The sequence below is a fragment of the Lampetra planeri genome, chromosome 9, assembly GCF_965212315.1.
Source record: "Lampetra planeri chromosome 9, kcLamPlan1.2.h2, whole genome shotgun sequence".
Lineage (NCBI taxonomy): Eukaryota > Metazoa > Chordata > Hyperoartia > Petromyzontiformes > Petromyzontidae > Lampetra > Lampetra planeri.
The window spans coordinates 5937037-5956120 of NC_136115.1; the positions used below are offsets into that span (position 1 = coordinate 5937037).

The 19084-nt window shown below is 42.2% G+C and overlaps 2 protein-coding genes across 8 annotated transcripts in view; one reads left to right on the forward strand and one right to left on the reverse strand.

Moving 5' to 3' along the window:
• LOC144720622 (serine/threonine-protein phosphatase 2B catalytic subunit beta isoform-like) overlaps positions 1-13155 on the reverse strand; it is a 47257-nt gene extending 34102 nt beyond the window's left edge. For all 3 annotated transcript variants that reach the window (XM_078597492.1, XM_078597491.1, XM_078597494.1), the window contains exons 1-2: positions 12980-13155; positions 1275-1475 (exon numbers count right to left, since the gene is read on the reverse strand). In XM_078597492.1, the coding sequence (XP_078453618.1) occupies positions 1275-1475; positions 12980-13031 (253 nt within the window). In that variant the 5' untranslated portion in view covers positions 13032-13155. The remainder of the gene's footprint in view (positions 1-1274; positions 1476-12979) is intronic.
• Positions 13156-15686: 2531 nt separating this feature from the next.
• LOC144720623 (phosphoinositide 3-kinase adapter protein 1-like) overlaps positions 15687-19084 on the forward strand; it is a 165115-nt gene continuing 161717 nt past the window's right edge. For 3 of the 5 annotated variants that reach the window (XM_078597495.1, XM_078597497.1, XM_078597499.1), the window contains exon 1: positions 15688-16378. In XM_078597495.1, coding sequence (XP_078453621.1) covers positions 16372-16378 — 7 coding nt within the window. In that variant the 5' untranslated portion in view covers positions 15688-16371. Of the gene's footprint in view, positions 16379-19084 lie in introns of all 5 variants that reach the window. The other 2 variants (XM_078597496.1, XM_078597498.1) reach the window with 2 other exon arrangements.

Genomic DNA, 19084 nt, shown 5'->3' on the forward strand with positions numbered 1-19084 from the left:
TTATTGTGAATATTTTCACCCCAGGAAATGTATTTCATTTCGGGATGTTTAATACAAATGTTGTAAGGACGTGCAAAGAGCAGGCAAAATAAATGTTGCTGGAGTAAACTAGTATTTGAGTAGTGCTATAATGCATCAAAAGAGGGCTGTGCAACAAAATCCATAGTTTTACTGGACAGTATTCCCCAATGTCTGTGGCTCCTCCGTTCCTTCACTAACCCACACAGACCAGCATGGTGGAAAAAAAAACACACCATGACCACGCGGGTGTGGGAAAGCTTTCATCTAGCAGTGGAATGACAAAAAACGGCTGTATATGTACTGGTATGGAATTACAAGTACATATATATTTAACAAACAGCTAAAGTTATTCTTTTTCAGGTTGCCGAGTAATAATGTCTATTTCTCAGGTGCTTTTTGAGCAACTATGTATGCCGATAAGATACTGCCAGTTGTATATTGACTAATAACACATTGTAAATTTGCAGGAAGGTCATTATACATCACACTTTTGGATTATGCAATATTTATTTTTAAAGATGTGTTAAAACATATAAAACCCAAGGTTATGCTGCATGTAATACTCCAAAAGCAATTTTTTATTTTTTTATTTATAGAGAATTAATAATCAAGTCAACCACTTACTTAGGGTGCTGTGCCAAAAAAACATCCACAATCTCAGAATAAGCAGGAATGATTGGTAACAAAAACACTCATGCTGTTGCCCTCATCTGTAACTGTTCTCTCGTTGGATGACCTTGGTCTAGTCAGGATGACCGCAGAAGGAAAGAAGTGTCATCGTGAAATACTTCAGCTTGCATTTCCATTGGCAAGACTGGGCCACAAGCATATGGTAAACAACAACAGGTGTGAGGGCAAAAGTTGTTTGCTGCTTCATTCAGTGCTCTGAAATATTGGGCGAGACAAGTTGACTTGGTACAATGTCTTAGTATAACTTCCACCTACGTTCAACTTCACCGAGTACCCATTGCTGCAACTAAAACCTTGACAAGAATAACTATTGTTCCTCTGCTACCACTGTATTGTATCATAACACTCCTGCTGGCCATAACTCATCCACCCTCACTGTACTTCAGCTATAACTCACTCAACAAATGAATTATTTAATATGGCTCACAGCCAAAGAGGTGGTATTTATTACGTGTATTGCTTGGAGCAAGGACTTCACAACTGTCATGGTTTTTTTTCTTCCATTCTCACCTCATAAAACAGAAAAACATTTCTTAGCAAAAGGCAAAAAAAACGGAACACACCTGTGACAGGAGCTTCAATGTCAATCATGGTTTTCTCTCTGCGTAGGATGGAAGCACCATCATTGATGATCCTCAGTGCCACATCCTCCTCCACACGGCCCTCTTTGACGAGATGATTTTTGAGGACATCCACACGCGGCTTACCGTCGCTGTCAAACACCTCCTTCATGGTGAGCCGGTGGCTCGGGGGGAATGGTACCGCTGAGAGGAAGAAAAAAACAAAAAATAAGCAATCATTAACATTCCTTCCCCCTTTGAAAAAAGCTGATATGTAATTCAGTAGCAAATTCTCTGCACTATCATCTCAGCAGGAAATCCCTGAAATTGCATGAACAATAAAGTCAGTAAGTATGATACAGAGTAATATAGCGTAACAATGTTATAAATTTTGATTTAAAGCTTTCGTGACTGCAGGGATTCATCTTCTTGGTTCTTTCGGTAAAGTCACGTAGAAGGGAAGTAATAAAATAATAAAATAATAAAAATAAAACAATAAAATTATTCTCACGACGTTTCGGCCACAACGCAAGCAGCCGTCCTCAGGTGAAAACCAGGTCCGCCAGCTTCGACGGACCTGGTTTTCACCTGAGGACGGCTGCTTGCGTTGTGGCCGAAACGTCGTGAGAATAATTTTATTATGTTTATTTTTATTATTTTATTACTTCCCTTCTACGTGACTTTACCGAAAGAACCAAGAACAATGTTATATTTATCATTATTTTTCAAAACTCTTACACGAGGGCATCAGTGTAGTTAAAAAATCCTTCATTATAAAATAAAATACGGAATTGATTATTAATTTCATTTTCCAACACGTCAGGCTCCCTGATATCACCACGTGAACAGGTCTACGAGTCACACAATGGCAGACAATTATAGATTTTAAGTTATTGCAGAAAAATGACAGGTGTAGTTGGACAAGGTGATAAAGCTCCCCAATGCAATGACTAAAGATGGTTTAGTCTCCTCCTGATGCTTTATTTTTCCAATTCCAGTTGTGGCTAAAGAATCATGTCACATTGTACCAATTCTGTGAACCTATTTTAAAAATTACAATTGCTAACATTGCGGAGCTCTGTCATCAAATGCAACCTCACCATTACCATCTTCACTACTGCACTGTTGACAAGTGGCAGAATAATGACTTGCATAGACTTCCGATACTTGAAAATGAAACAATTTGGCTCACAATTGCTTCAAGAATGGAAACATAAGTGGAAACTAGAGAGTTGAAGTGTTATTCCTATAATTCATGTGTCTAATACAAAGTCGTGCTTAAATATAAGCCTAACTCCAGAACTACTAACAGAAATGATAACCACTATCTTCTCGTTGATAATTGTTTTTTTACCCTTCTATCTGGCAACAAAACTGACACCTTTTTTACAAGGAGTCATGTTTACATAAACCACAATACCTACAGTCATAATGCAAACAAAAAACATAACTCTGATAATGTGCACTGTCTTTGAAGTTGATTGGTCCACACCCGAGACAGCTTTCCTTAGAGCCTAATCTCACATGGGTTGGACCAGATGACGCCAAAAGGCGCACAACTCAAAGACAATGCACCATCAGAGTATGAGAGCTCTGGGATAAGCATTTACACCATTGGAACCTCATTTGCCAGTAAAAAATATGATAATTGGTTTTTTACCCTTCTATCTGGCAACAAAACTGACACCTTTTTTACAAGGAATCATGTTTACATAGACCACAATACCTGCGGTCGTAATGCAAAATTAAACGCCTTGTATGATACGCACATAAAAAATGGCCAAATTCTTGGCTGCCAGTGTGAAAAACCTCTAGCCCTGAGTCCTCTGACTGCCCGCATCGCATCCTCAATTGAGTATCTCATATTTTTCTGTCCCGATTCCACATAACGCTGCTGCTGCAACACCCACTGAAGGCACTTGGCTTCCATATACAGTGATCTTAGTGAGCCGCACCACAACTTGTCCATTGTCTTCACCTCCTTTGCAATTCTACTATCGCTATCTGTGATATTCGACATGACTCGGGGCCACCGCTGGGGCATAACCTACGCGAGGTCTGCCCGGAAAACACCTCGGCCAGCATCTGAGTCGACCGGTGGAACGTACGCCAACTTCTGAGAATGCCATTACTTTACTAGCAGGTATCCAATCTCCAAGACTAATTAAGGATTGATTCTCCGGCCCAGCCTAACCTATTCAATGAAGATTACTTCTTTCCGTTACCCATGAAATCATAACGACAATGCTCGCACAACCACCAAGCGGCTGTGGTAAGCAGTCCCAACTCCACATCCACATGACTAAAAACCACCATTGTAAATGTAACCATCAATAACCATAAAATGTGGTTAACATTCACCGCTGCTCCTGGGGCTGCCCTACAAGGCGCCACCAAACCATTCAAACAGCTGTAATATTAACGTTAATTCACAAACAATGATTGTGCCACCGAGCCACAAAAACAAACTAGCTAATGATCCAATTAATTAAAGAGGAAACGCAATGAATGTGATCATGCAGCAATAGCATCGACACATGTCGCTGTTGGTCCGCAGCAAAGATACAGCCGCCCTCGAGCTCGCACGAGTGTATTTCCTCTCGCTGTCTTCACACCACGAGGCCACCTCGAAGGCAGTGAACCATTCCGACATGGATGCACAGCCTGCAACTGCTTACCGCATGTACGGTACGTGTAGGACACTGCCTGTGATCTCTGGGGCAGAATGTTATTTACTTTATTCTATTATTCACCTTCTTTGTATCGTGCAACTGAAAGATTGTTTTTGGACTCTCAGAAATACACAAGTCCAGCTGGACTCACTGGAGATCACAGAGAGACTGTTGGTGTTCAAATCCATCTTTGCACGTTGCTGGGGGGCGCTTATAGGAAGATGATGTGTACCACTTTAAGTTAGATTAAGCCACAAATACCTGTTATGTCATTCATATGTTGTTGGGTTTGTCACATGCCTGTGGTGATTGTATAGGGTATTATATAAGCAAATTGCTCGGATATTGCCCTTTCTTAATGTCTGCAGGTGGACAGAGCTCATTAAATGGAATGGTGAGTGATAACACGTAGACAAGTTTGAGAGTGCCAGTTCAAAGTGTAAATGAAAATAATAGATAAGCTTCCTTTGATTGAAATTTTCGTTGCATTAAAAATTTGTGCTGCACGTGCCACTTGCATTTTCACCAATGTTAATGGTAACATAAGACATGTGATATGTAGACTGTAGAGGTCAGACATTGCATTCGAAGCACTAGCACAATGGAGAAATGGTCAATTCCCTCCCAGGCCATTTAAAACCACCAAGCATTACTCCTGGTGAATTGATCCAAAGCTCAGTGGATCAAGTGTCTGTTTTCCATTACAAAGAAGCAAAATGGGCCAGTGGCCAAAAGAAAAAAAACATATTCTGGGTAGATGTGGTAAAATCATTCAGGAGAAATGACAAGAATTATGGATTATCAATTTTAAGACCCTACTTAAGGCCAGAGTTGGCTGTGGTCTGAGCATGTTGTCAAACTGACACCATTACACACAAGTTAGTTGTTTGGTTTATTACAATTGCGTCTCATGACTGATCCAAGCACAATTTTACCAACCTGGTACCAACAACATTCTAGGAATATGAAAAAAGTAAGAATTGCTTTGATCAAAATGTGAGTTTCACCGACGTGCCAACCATGCATTTGTGGGTACATGGCAGCCACGTGCACGGTACATAATCTCACCAGCCTCTAGGGTGTTAGTATTGCCCTTTCTTAATGTCAGCATCAGCTTATTGCTGTAGCTTTAGAACCAGTCAACAAGTGACTTGCCCCACTGCTACCCAAATAGAAGAACTTTAGTCATGTAATTTACTCACAATTCAGTTTCTCCGACACGCACACAAGACTACATTCGATCACAAGTTTACTTATGTATTTATTAATCTATACCACTATACCACAGGATCTGCAATTAGAAGGCCTATCAAGGTAATCTTGGCACATCTTAGTTACCATCATCAAGGTGCTGCCCTGCAATTATTTGCTCACACCCTAGCAGGAAGTTTGCCCGACTCTTCCACACTGGCCAGATGCCTTGCAAGAGGAGGGTGTTGTCCACATTTCACCCCACAAGGGACCTGCTGATAGACTGTGATTGTGGTGCACTGATTTCCACTGCTGGGCGGTTAAGAGGGGGCGATTTAGGAAACTTGCCCAATGTTCCAACTGCCGCGCCGTGAGATCAAATCAAACTGGTATTGCATCCTTAGAATCTCAGTCAGGAAGGTTGATTTTTTTTATTGAAAGACATGTGCAGTAAACTGGTAACACCTTTATTCAAGTGATTACCAGAAATACCAAACATTTTAAATCAGAATTCAATTATCTTGTAGAGAGTTCAGTATTATTTATGAGCATGCACCGGTTCATATATAGGGGGCGGAGCTTGAAAGTGCATCATTTTTACATCAAACAAACCATCTCCCACATGCTCATTAATATTTATGCCATGTATGTGCATGACTAGTATATTAATGAGCAAGCCATATACAGCTAACAGCGTTCATTTCATTTTCATTATTAGGTCTTGATGGCAGGGTCCAAAACTGGAGAATCCAAAATAAGGTAAAATTGGTTGGAATATCATTGGAAACTTGCCTGCTGGACTGCCTGGTTTAATTATGTGAATATCCTTTTTTTTATTGTCAAATACCATTGGCAGAGCAGTAAGTGAAATGGTGCTTTTATTCAGCATTAAACATTTAATTTCAAATACGTAACTTCAGCATATTTCCCCAGTGAATAATATCTGCATTCATTAATCAATGTACATTATCACCTGTTAGACTATTAACCTAATTTGTATATCATTAAGGCAAGGTTGAAAAGGTTGATGGGTCCACAACTTCCGTAGGCGGTGCGCGTCTCTCTAAATCAAACTGGATGAAGCTGACATTTAAATAAAAACGTCCCCCAATTATACATTAAGCACTGATGAAAATGCTAATAGCTTGTAATGACAAACATAATAAGCTAGCTCAATAAAATGTTTTTTAATTCAATCGCACAATGCATGTAAAGAGTTGCACAAATAACTGCTAATCGACTAAAGTATTGTTGTTGACATTTTTTTTATTCATAGAATATTTCTTATATATGTTATTTGCTGTTGGAACTTAACTTTTCCAAGGGATTATATAACATCCCCTTTTCGGAATTATTGGTGCGACCAAAAAAAACACATTACAAGTATCACTGCCATCACGCACATGCTCACTACACGTTTGGCTACGACTTGCCACAAAAATTCCAGGAGAAACCCATGCAGATCAGGGGGAAAACACAGAAAGGTGCAAGAGTTGGTTATAGAACACAGGCACACCTTGCTGTGAGGCACGAGTGTGACCACTGCGCCACTATGTTACATTACACAGTACAGTAACTTATATAAAGGTTATTGAGCATTCAAACGTGTACAATCATTTTCGTAATGAAAATAAATTCTGCAGTGTTATACTCATGTACAAACTGGGAAGGCTTAATTCAGGAAGTTTAACTGCATTTGTGTACAAAGATGGAAGACAACATATTGTAGAACTCTGAACTTTATATTATACATTACCAACACTAAATTTTGCCTGGACACACATGGGCAAGCATAAATACACATATTACCAAATGAGTCATTTATGTTTTACTCTTTCTGCAAAACTTGAATGAGAGCTTAAAATGTGAGCCAAGTTATAACCCGATAGTGTTAGCTAAGGGTCCCCTGGCTAAAATAAACAAATAGCTGCACTTAAAACTGGTAGAAAGAACCCTCAGAAAAAGCCACCATGCCTCTAGAAATATCTCTGCCTGCACACGCAGTACAATACAGTGGTATATTTATAAATCCAGTATCAACCAAACATGCAGCCATAATCAAATAAAGGGAACTGATCAATTTAATAAATACGGTGCTGAGGAGAACTTTATACCATTTTAAACACAGAATGTATCAGCACATAAATGCATATTTCAGAATGTTTGCAAACACTGCTCTCAAACAGTTAATTCATAAAAGGCATACTATTACATTTCAAGGCATTCATCTCTCCCAGGAATCAAGTATCCAAGCAAATTGTGACGATGGCAATAGGACACCTGCAGTATGCAAGCATAAAGAGTCACCTGAAATTCAATTCCAGAATTTCATTCCAAAACTATATGGTACAGAAGCTATAGGTGGCACACTCTAGATGTAGTTCCATTTGCAATGATCAATATCTCAGGATATTTTAGGAGTGAGAAAACATCACTGCCCTGGTGCCTGCATTCAAATATCATATAAAATTATTCAATTGTCCAATATCCATACAGAACATTTATGAAGGATGTAGCATCTTAACATTGTCTATTAGACATATTTGGTTTGGAAATACCCTTGTATAATACAGGATTTACCAATCATATTTACAGAATTCTGGTTTAGTCTGCCCAAAACAAGTTAATCAAGAGAAATCCGAATACAGGAGCTTTATGGTTTACACACTGTGCCCAGTATTTAGTGGTAATGTATACTCACATCATGAGCATTATGTACAAAATATGGGAAACATTTTACCACAAGACTCCACATGAAATGTTTCAACAGTGTCTTGCCATTTGTTGTTAAGTATTCTCAGGTCAACACTGTCAGGTCAAACTAATAGCATGGACGATGAACTTAACAATACCCTTCAGAAAACCTAAGCAAGAATTAATTTGTTTTAAAGACACAAGCACTTCCTCAAAATAACCAAAGAAAGACAACCGAACCTAGCAAGCCCGTGTACTGATAAATTGCACTGTATTGAGATTTGTAGATGTAATGGAAGAGAACATTTCTAATCAAGGGGACATGCTTAAAATTTGTAATGGATGTCAAAATGAAAGTAATAAAAATAATTGGTGAATTAGTGATCATTTTATAAAACACCTAATCCACACGTGAATTACGTAATATTTGGTAAGCAAAGGCCATAACAAGTTTTTAGAAATAATTGGGCACGCATGTGATAGATCCATTAAGCATAAATAACCAAAAGCACCGATATACTGAGCAAATCTTAAACGCATGTCCAGCATAAAATATGAATTCTAAAGTTGAAGAAATGGGAAAGGATACTAAATCTTTCATGGCTTTTAATGTTGCATTTACATTTAGGAATACCTTATGTTTATTGACATTTTGCCATGTAAACACGTTATTTAATATTGCAATCGCTGTTCATAAATGGATTCATATTTTCGGCTTGAACGATTACAATTAAGTCATGAAAATAGTGTACAGATTAATTTACATATTGTGCAAAAGAAAATGCAGTACAAAACCTGACAACTTATTCATATTTAATGTGGAAATATATAACAAAGTAAAAAGCACAGATTTAACTTGGTAAGTTATGACGTTACTTATTATATGCAGAATATTAAAATGTTACTCAACCATTCTACTTTGAACCATTTTAACTTTTAACTCATAATTTTGGCAACAAATTTAGAAGAATGCAAACCTAAGCCAATAACTGTCCATAGTTTCTGAAGATAACTACAATGCCAAGTAATTTGCTTGCATATGCCACAGTGTAAAAAAATTATTCAGTGGGATATAGCAACAATGTTTCAGAGACATTCGATTGAGCCATCTTTACAAACAATACTTTGGAAATCACAGCTAAAGAAATTGGTAAATACACAATGGTGAATGTTTCCAAAATCCTGTAAACCACCTTTCAAAATATTAAATTGTACTTCTATATATGCATGAGCAAGCATCAATTGTTCGAAGTATAATTTGCTTTTTTTTAATGAATACACATTTCAGAGTAATGCAAAAACTGGATTATACCAGGGGTGAAAAACATTACGTGATGCTTTTAAACAGTAAAATATTGCTGTGTAAATAAATGTCATGGAACATATTGTATTTCACAGCGGTAAAAGATATCCAATAAATAAAATGAAAAACCTCGCATGGTATCAAAATACTCATAAACATGTCACAGCTGACTAAACTAAACTTGGGGGACACGAAATGGAATGGTTAAAAACTAGGCTAGTCTATTTAGCAAAGTCTAACTGCTTTAATAAAAAATATACAATTTTAGAAAGTTACAGTTAATCACCAAAAGCTGTAGGCACTTTCACTTTATAATTAAGTAAATGAAAAAGTATCCAGTAATACACTGCTTATTTTAATTAAAGTAAAAACATTATGACGCAACACAATTGATAAACAAAGCACAAATAAACTGTAATCATGTATGCCAACTCAATGTGACTTCTAAAAATGTTGAGTTCCTTTATAAAACAACTCATAGTTTTGCCAATTGGGCCCAAAGATCAATTTTAAGTTGTAGGTATTGGCACTATTTTCATGGAGAACATGAAAAGTTGCCACCATTTATATGAAGAGGCAGCATCATTTCAAAAATGGCACAGTTGTTGCTAAGATTAATCATTAGTTATATTTAAAAAAACTTTATTAAAGGTGCCACTAATCAATGATGCAATTCACCTCTACTATAATACAATACACAACAAATGGCCGTTTAAAAGACTGGGAAATACGAGAGGCAATTAATTCAATACAGCTGCCCAAGTCGTAAAATTTGTTTATTGAATAGAAATCTCACATGACATGTCTTGTTTGCAGTACTGTGTCAGTGGCGGTGTACACATTATAAGATTAAATGAACGGAGCTGAAATAAATAGCAATGGGTAAACACCAAAGACATGAGCACATGTTGGAGACACACAGTACCATGTATTACAAGTGGTTGTTCTACATTTGCATCAGCTTCAGTCATTATTACCGACCATGCAAATCTCCATATCAGGCTGAAGGGGGACCAAACAATGGTTGATCTATAAGAGGCCGTTATATAATTAGGACCTCACTGATGGTCATTAAAACTGACGACTATCCATAAGTCTCGAAATACATCAGCAGCACCACCTTGTACACCACCACTATCACAATGTTACTACCTTCATCCCACCATAGTGGGTACTTGGTGAAAATCCAGGCAGAACACTGCAATTACCAATGCAAATCTCTAATCCCCCATGAAGGGACAAGGCTGATCGTGGCATTTCCGATAAAGCTCGAGTCAAATACCGCACGGATTTTGAGTGACGTGTGAAGAGATGTAGAGGAGAGGACATCATAGGTTTAAGGGACCATGTGCAATCCACAGGCTCGGTGACCAACACTGGACAACCAGTGACGTACAAGGCATAAGAGCAAGGGTGCTGGCCCTTATTGCCTTGATCGAACCCAACTACTCAGTTCATGCCATTTGGGGTCATGCCTCAACATCTACAATTTGTATGAGGACATTAACAAATTTCTACATTACTTGTTAGGAACATGCGTTCTCGTCTATCCATACGAGCCCATACGGGCATTTGTCCCACATCGATCTCAGTCTCACATGGTACTCAACTGAGAATTCCCTTCAGTGACCTTAAGACTCCTGCAATTGAAGAAATGGAATACTCATGAAGTACTTGCTTTTGAGCACTGGCTGAATCTGATGCACGTGCTATCCACTCTTGAACATCTTGGGGCTCTGTTGTAGGGCTTGCTAATTCCTTCCTGTACTTTCCATCAACCATTCTCTTTCCTTCCCATTTTTCATCTCGTCATAGCCTTCATTTTCTCCCCTTTTTCTTTATCTTGCTCTTCTTTTGTGTCCGAGATCATAACTAGAGGTCCTTCTGTTAGATATGTTCATGCCAGTCCATTTCATTCCATCTACCATTTTCCTGTACTTAACAGAATGTTGTTCGTCGTTTCGTAAGTGGTACCCAAAGGTGACCAAGAAGATATACATGCACAATTCAACCACCTGATTGTATAACGGACGCATAACCACTTTATTATCAAGAGCTGTAGAGGTAAAAGGGAATGTGATGGTGGTAGAAGACCTCAGTGGGTGTGTGGCTGAGATAGCAAATGACAACCAAGGAGTGGGTGGACATGATGGGTGATCAGGATGTGTAGGTGTTGGTAATCAGGGAATGAAGGGGGTGGGTATACTGCAAGTTAACATGATTCATGCTTGTGATAATGAAGGGTTATCTGTCCGAGTTGAGCTCTAAGTGCAGTGTGTGAGTATAGAGGTGATAGGTGCCAGGAGGTGGTTAAGAATGTTGGTTGTCAATGGCAAAGATCGATTATGTGTTTGGTGAGTGACGAGCTGGTGACTGGTTTTTTTAATTTTGTGATCCTAATGGGAGGCCAGAATGGTGATTGTGATCCGTGAATGGTGGTGGGTGGATGAATGTTGCGAGCATGATGACCAGAATGGGTTGGTTGGGTGGATGACAAGTGGTGGTGGGCTCCGAGGATGGCGACTGGCGTCGACCACGACAGGCTCGCGCATAACCATGATGAAAGATGGTGTAAGCAACATTTCCTTCTGTACGTTTTATTTAAATACAATATCGCATACGCGTTTATGTTGTTGACCCTGACGGGGGGGAGGTGACCGGACAGGCGTTATACACGGTATGCGGCACGGCCACCCTCCTGAGCTACGTTTGCTCACTAACCCACGCAGGACAATCCACGCCACACGCAGCACAAGCCACACGCAGCACAAGCCACACGAAGCACAAGCCACACGCAGCACAAGCCACACGAAGCACAAGCCACACGCAGCACAAGCCACACGCAGCACCGTCTGTAGCGAGCGAGAGACGGAGACACACAGAGTGTGCGGGCGTGGGCGGGACACGCGTGCTGTCCCCAGGCTCCGGGCTGCAAACGGATTAAGGGGGGGACGGGGGACACGGCGTAGGCGGCCGAGTGCCGCAACACAACACCAACAATGACAGGCGAGGAGGGCTGCGCACACACGATTCCCACAGTCGGCCCTAAAGACTGTAGGGGGCAAGTGCTACTGGGCGAGCGAATATTAAAGGGCAGCATTGTACACCAAGGGCGGTGGTGTGATCAGCAACACACACACAGCCCGACTGCATTTGTATACTCAAGTGTTTGACGTTTTATACCCCACGCGAGGTACTTACTCATTTGCAGCCGAGTCTACCTAGACGAGTCTAAATACGTCTTTCTGCTAACATCGACTGACGGCTATCCGTGGATCCTAATTCAAAAACCGAGCTGACGGGATATCACCACAGCTCCCCTTCTTTCCACCACAAACGAACAAATGCCCCCGCAAAAGGTGCACGCACACACAACAGGGCACGAGCGAGCGCAGTCGAACACCACCGCGACCATCATCATCATCATCTCTTTTTTGTGTTGTCAGCAACGAAAACCCAAGGACGCCAAAACGTCGAGCAGCAAATGAGTATGAAGGACCTCGACGCTATCACGGCAATTAAAACGCGAAGGAAAGCGAGGGAGGGGGTGGTGGTGGCGAGCAAAACACCGCGCGGCGCTCCATAAACAACGGTGGGCACCGCTCCCGTCCGCCCTGAGGCTCAGGGACGCCGACCACATTCCGCGTAGCGCATAGGCGCCTCGCTCCGTGTTGGCGCTCCCCATTGGCCGAGGGCGGCGGCCACGCGGGCGTCGCAGCCAATCACGCGCGACGAGACGGCTCGCGTCGCCCCGTGCGCGCTACGATTTTCACCCCGAGGCGAAAAAGGCGAAGATGGGAAAAAAAACAGCGCGCGCGGACGACGACGATAACGGCGCCGCCACTCACATTTCACCACCCGGTCGGTGGGGGACAGCTTGCCGCCGTCCTTGGTGGACATGATGTAGGGGTGGGGTGGGGGAGGAAAGTTGCGCTCTGCGCTTTAACAATTCTCTCCGCTTCGCACCGCTCTCCGAAAGCGACGCCGCCGCCGCCGCCTCGCCAATTCAAAATGGCGACGCGACGACCACAGTGCGCGGCCGCGCGGTGACGTCACGCGCCGGCGGGATGTACCACCACGACACGCGGCGCGGGGGGGAGATAGATAGGGGGTGGTGGGGGGGGATAGGGTGGGTGGGGGGGGATAGGGGGTGGTGTGGAAGGGTGGTGGGGGGGGTAGGGGGTGGTGGGGGGGGATAGATAGGGGTGGTGGGGGGATAAGGGGTGGTGGGGGGATAGGAGGGTGGTGGGGGGGATAGGGGGGTGGTGGGGGGGATAGGAGGGTGGTGGGGGGGATAGGGGGGTGGTGGGGGGGATATGAAGGTGGTGGGGAGATAGGGGGTGGTGGGGGGGATAAGGGGTGGTGGGGGGTCGATAGGGTGGTGGTGGGGGGGATAGGGGGTGGTGGGGGGGATAGGGGGTGGTGGGGGGATGGGGTGGTGGTGGGGGGGAGAGGGGGGTGGTGAGGTCACACACAAACTCTGAGAGTCACAAACCACAGTTGGACACCCTTAAAGAAGCGGCTTGTCCGGTGCGCGTGCTACAAAGGCATAAAGGAGGCACTCAGTATAATAATATCCGGCATTTATAAAGCGTCTAAATGTAACGCCATCTAAAGGCGCTGCACAAGTGCTACTTCATGTGATAAAGGTTAAGCACTGGGAAATCACCAGTGAAGAAGAGTAATTTCCCGAAACGTTGCCTTTTGACACGTGTGTTGAGTTTGCTGTTTGTACTCGTGCAAAATTGCAAACGCAGTATCGCAAAAATAAGTGATGTGGACGGTCTAGCACCTACCATGGGAATGTTGCATTTCCTCCCCCTGAGTCGGGGCCACCAGGTGAGATGAAGTAAGTGAAATCACGATGATTTTTATTGAGACTTGACCCAAGCCCAGTGGTGTAGAACACTACATTATCAGCTCAGGGGGTGCGGTAATAATCGCCCAGGTGCTGTCCCCTAATATTTTATTCATCTCGCACGGTCACATCCTAGGCTATTATATATATCGCGTCTTCCTCTCGCCTGATCACATCTTTACGCTCACGGTCTCGAACAGTTAGCGCTGTAGAGGCGGCTCTATCTTAGCAAAATGTATCCAACTGCAGCTTCGTTGTACGGTGATTGTCAGGGGGGGGCCCAACTCGTACCTTTGGCCACCAGGCGGAGCCAAGGCCCCCCCCCTGCCCCCACGCTCGTTACGTTGCTGCCGAAGCCATCCTCCGTACGTTTCAAACAAAAAAGACGAAGATCCCCCGTGTAGCCTTAGTATATTGTAGGGGCAAGTGCTGTTAGCGAGCACACGAGGGGGTGGGTGGTCAACACCACGCCCGGCCGCCTTTGTCTCCCAAGTGGCGATGTTTACACATCGCACCAGGTAGTCATTTGAGGCTGAGACGACCTAGGGGAGGGCCAGGACCGGAATCGAACCTGGGTCGTCAGGTTCGTAGCGCTAACCGCTGCGCCACCGCTCCCCACTCAACCTTTGTGCATTATGGCAAACATACGTCAGCAGTCAGTTCCCTAAGTGCATCATCATCTCTTGTCTTGGGTCACCATTACAGTGGCGTTTGAGCAAATGTGACCGACCGAGAGCAGCTGCAGTGATAGAGAGACAGACAACTGTTGACCGCGTTCGTCCTTATTAGGACTCATCAGTACAGAGTCGTCTCCAATAACACTGCCTCAAACATTAACACAGATTTCATAGGTAACTTTTCTGATAATGGCCCTTCGCAGCATACATGAACGAATGTGTTAAGTTTGTTTTGTTAATTATGCTTGTACACCACTTTGCAATGCAGATATCATCACATATATTTGTATAGTCAACATTGAATGGTCACTGCTGCAAAGTTTGCCCCTGGACATCATATGTAAACTAACCCATTTTTTTGTTTTACCAGGTAAGACCGACTGAGGTATACAAATCTTTTTCAGAAGCGACCTGACCATAAATGATAGCTTAACGAAGTGGCTTATTGCGTGAAAATTTCTAGCAGCCAAATTGTCTCTAAACGCACGTTGATTTTAAATGTGGAGTGAAAAACGGAGGACACGGAGACAAATCCACGCGACTACGGGGAGAACATGCAAACTCCAACTATACAGGCGTCAAGGTCGGGACATCTGTGAAAAAAAGCTTCATAGCTCATCACATTCCTCCAGTATAATTACATATTATGGAAATATAACCCACGGCCTCCTGCATACCAGACGGGGGCGTTAGCATCTCCCCACTCGCACACTATTTTGCACTCCTATAGTACCGTATATGATGGGTTTGTCATGTCGTTCACAGCTTTGATTTACAGATTTCATCCATGCCAGCCATCAATTCCCCATAACCCCTTCCAATACCTCCTCTTTGCAGGTGGGGGCGGGCAATTGTGGGCGTGGTCTGCCGGGGAGGAGGGCGGGGCTTGACGGGGGGAGGAGGGCGGGGCTTGACGAATGGGGTTCGATGCAGTTGCCTGCCCGTCGGCACCTACCATGTGGCGCGAGTTTTGCGAGGGGTGTTAGTAATTGTTAAAGAAACCTTCGAACGCTCGCTCGCCGGAGTGGAGTTGGAGGAGGAGCTTGTCCGCGGTGTCAAGGAGCGAGCGCGCTCGCCGTGTCCCCCACGTGCCAGCAGGGGCCAGCGCGGTGTGGACACGCTGGGTGCACGCACGTGTTGTGTAACGAAGCAGTACACGGGGGACTGGGCCCCCCACCCACACCCACCCCGCCCCCCCCGTTTAAGAGTACACGCTTACACAGATTTAGTACACGTGGTTTGCTAGTGGTCACTTTGACTTTTTGTTTTTTTTTGCTGAAAGGAAATTATGAACGTGGTTATATTTTAACGTGAAATGCAGTGTTAGATATTGGGGTTTTATTATAGAGTTGGAATTCTTTTTTTCGTTTTAGTTACAAATTTGATCGTGAGGTTTTTTCCCGCAAACAGCAGTGATTTTTTTTTGCACATTTTTGTTGGCCTATACTTTACATTTAAATGTGACCAAAACCAGGAAGTTGGCATTCCACCAATGCACTTGGCTAAAAACTTGCCAACCAACTCGTCGTGAGCGGGGAATTTCCCGACGTTTGCGCTTAATGACACAATTAAGCTCATGGTTACAGAGTACACATATCTAAGCGCCGTGGTGTTTGTTTTAATACTTCAAGAGATTAAGGGGGAGATTGAGAAATAACTACGGCAAGAACCAACAAGAACCAGGAACAACCAGACGAATGCGAGAATGGAAGGTACCGGTTGCAGTCTTATCGAGTGTGCGACTTTCTAAATGGAATGTTTTAATTATTGAAAGTAATTAATTAAGAGTATGGTTCGGTATTGACATTTTGTGTAAAGGGTTCGCATGAATCACCGGGGTCTTGTAGGTTAAAATAAAAGTATTGAAACGGAAACGTCACGTAAAGATGCTTCAGTCTACAGTAATAGCCAAGGCACGACTGCATTTCAAGCGAACTCGTTAATAACTTATCTTTAAAGTGAGATACTCTGTGACGTGTGTTGCCAATACTCGCACGTAATTGTATGAAACGTAAAAAAAATGTTTTTTTCCCCTCTTAAGAGTTTGTAATGTTACGTCTATGCGGATCGATACATACAGCAGCAGACAACATTGTCCATCAATATCAGACGCAACCATCTATCATCAGAGTAGAATCTACAGATGTACGAAGTATAATGGAACATTTGTCAATGTGGTGATGCAAAGCGTGCTGCCCTTTTTAATGAAACCATAAGTGATAGGTGTCAACTAAGTTTGCTTGGTGTTTTAGCATTCCAAAAAACACGATCGTTAACAATGGGTTTTCCCCCTTTACGCTGCGATACAATGTACATCACTCACATCATTTGTATTGATCTGTTTTGGAGGTTGAGTTGCCACATTTTTCACCTTTGGGGTGGTAGGTCGTAAGGGTTTTTTTGAAGGCTCAAATCTCGCCCACTCATAACGCAACACCAATTACTGGTGGCAATTACAGCACAGTCAGAAAATGCCACTTACTATACTTAAAAAAACAAAGTTTACTGGCTCCACGCTCTTTTGAGCATTGATTTGTGCTGTTGCACCGAGTGAAAATTCCAATGTCCACATGGCCATTGCCAATCCATTACACTGTGTAACAAAAACATATCTTTTTTTCGTTCCTGGGTAGTAAGTGTTATTTTCTAATTGCTTATGCCTAGTACAGAAAATGGTTATTATTTCCCACAAACTTTACATGTGACCAGAACAGTGATATTTTTTAAATGTACCTATTTTCAATGATAAAACTTGAATTTGTGTCATTGTCATAAAAAAAAATTATCCAGCAGTGGAATTGCTGAACCAGCTGATCCAGCAGGACGACCGCTTGTGTTGCGATCGAAACGTCGTGATACATTATTTTTCGTTTTATTTTTCTACCGATGTGACTTTACCGAAAGAACCAAAGAGTATGGATTCCTGCAGTTACGATAGCTTCCAATCAAGATTGATGAGGAGTACTTATGGTTTGCCAACTTTTATATGGAGAGTTGAGTATCATCAATTTTTTAAGCGGTGGTTCATTTTGAAGGTGGCTATTATGTTGTGTTAAAGGTGGATGTTATTTTTCCAATTGGTTATATGTTTAAAAGAGCAGTGGGCTCAGAATGGAGGCTTGTGGGACACCATAGTACAGGAGTTTCTGAGATGACAATCCAGATATGGAAACATAGACGAAGCGATTTGAGAGGCAGGAGTAGAACCAGGAGAGAAGTGTTCTGCAGATCGCTACAATGTTTTGGAGGCACTCCAGTGGGATGGAATGGTCACTGGTGCTGGAATCAGCAGTGAAGTCTAGGATAATCAGAAGTGAAAAGTTTCCACAATGAAGAGGATAGATTAACAGTGAAATTGAGTAATGTAAGATTAATGATCATTATAATCAGCCATGGTCAATCCACTGCTTGACGGAACTGTCACCATGTTTCACAATCTTGTAATATAATAGTCCACCTAGTACCTGCACACGTGCTGAATTTATCGCTCCATATCCACAGCGGACTGCCACTACATCATGATTCTTGACCATCGGTCATTATACCTTCTAGCGTTGTGTCCTGCCAAAGTCCACTTATTTTTATTAACAGTTTGCATGATGCTGATAACCTGCATATGTTTTGTCATACAGTACACGTTACTCTTTCTTGCTTGTCAATTGCATTCCAAGAATGCATGTCTCCACGCTTCTTTGGGCAATTTGCATTTAGAATTCCATTTTTGTCAATAATGACCATGTTTCTAAACAGAATCTCAAGAGATATGTTGTACTGCTGTAATGTTGCTTCCTTTGGTAGAGTTTCAACTCACTGTGCTGATCTGCATGTGTCCATCCATTGCCCATATTGTTGTTAGGCAACCAACATGATGGGATGTTTTATTGTCAGTAGAATACTCAGTGATTTTTTTTTATTCCAGCAGATTCATAATAAAACAAAGCTTTTACAGGACATTCCGTTTTTTTTAAGTGACACACTGCTGGCACATTTGTGGGATACGGCACGCCTCTAAGAATGTGCAACTGTTTCAAATGTAATTTAATTGAATATAACGGGAATCAAAAAATGTAACGTGACGCACAAAATGTTGGCAAATATGAAACTGTCCTTTTTTACCATAATGCTGTCCTTGACTAAATTTGAAGTGAAATGCAGATTTGTGTTTATCTCAGGAATCTAAACATTTTTTGAAAACATTGTAAGGTATATTTGTGATATGGATCACAGCATTAAATTATTGGAGCGTTTAACACATGGTGTTTGTGTACTGATAATAAAATATTAGCAAGAGGAACCCTTCATTTGGTGGCAACTTTATTTCTGCAGATAGAGGAAATACTGCACTGTATTTTAAGAAGGAAGCATTTTTGTCTCCAACTTCCCATGGGGTATATATATACTTTTTTGTACAACCTCTA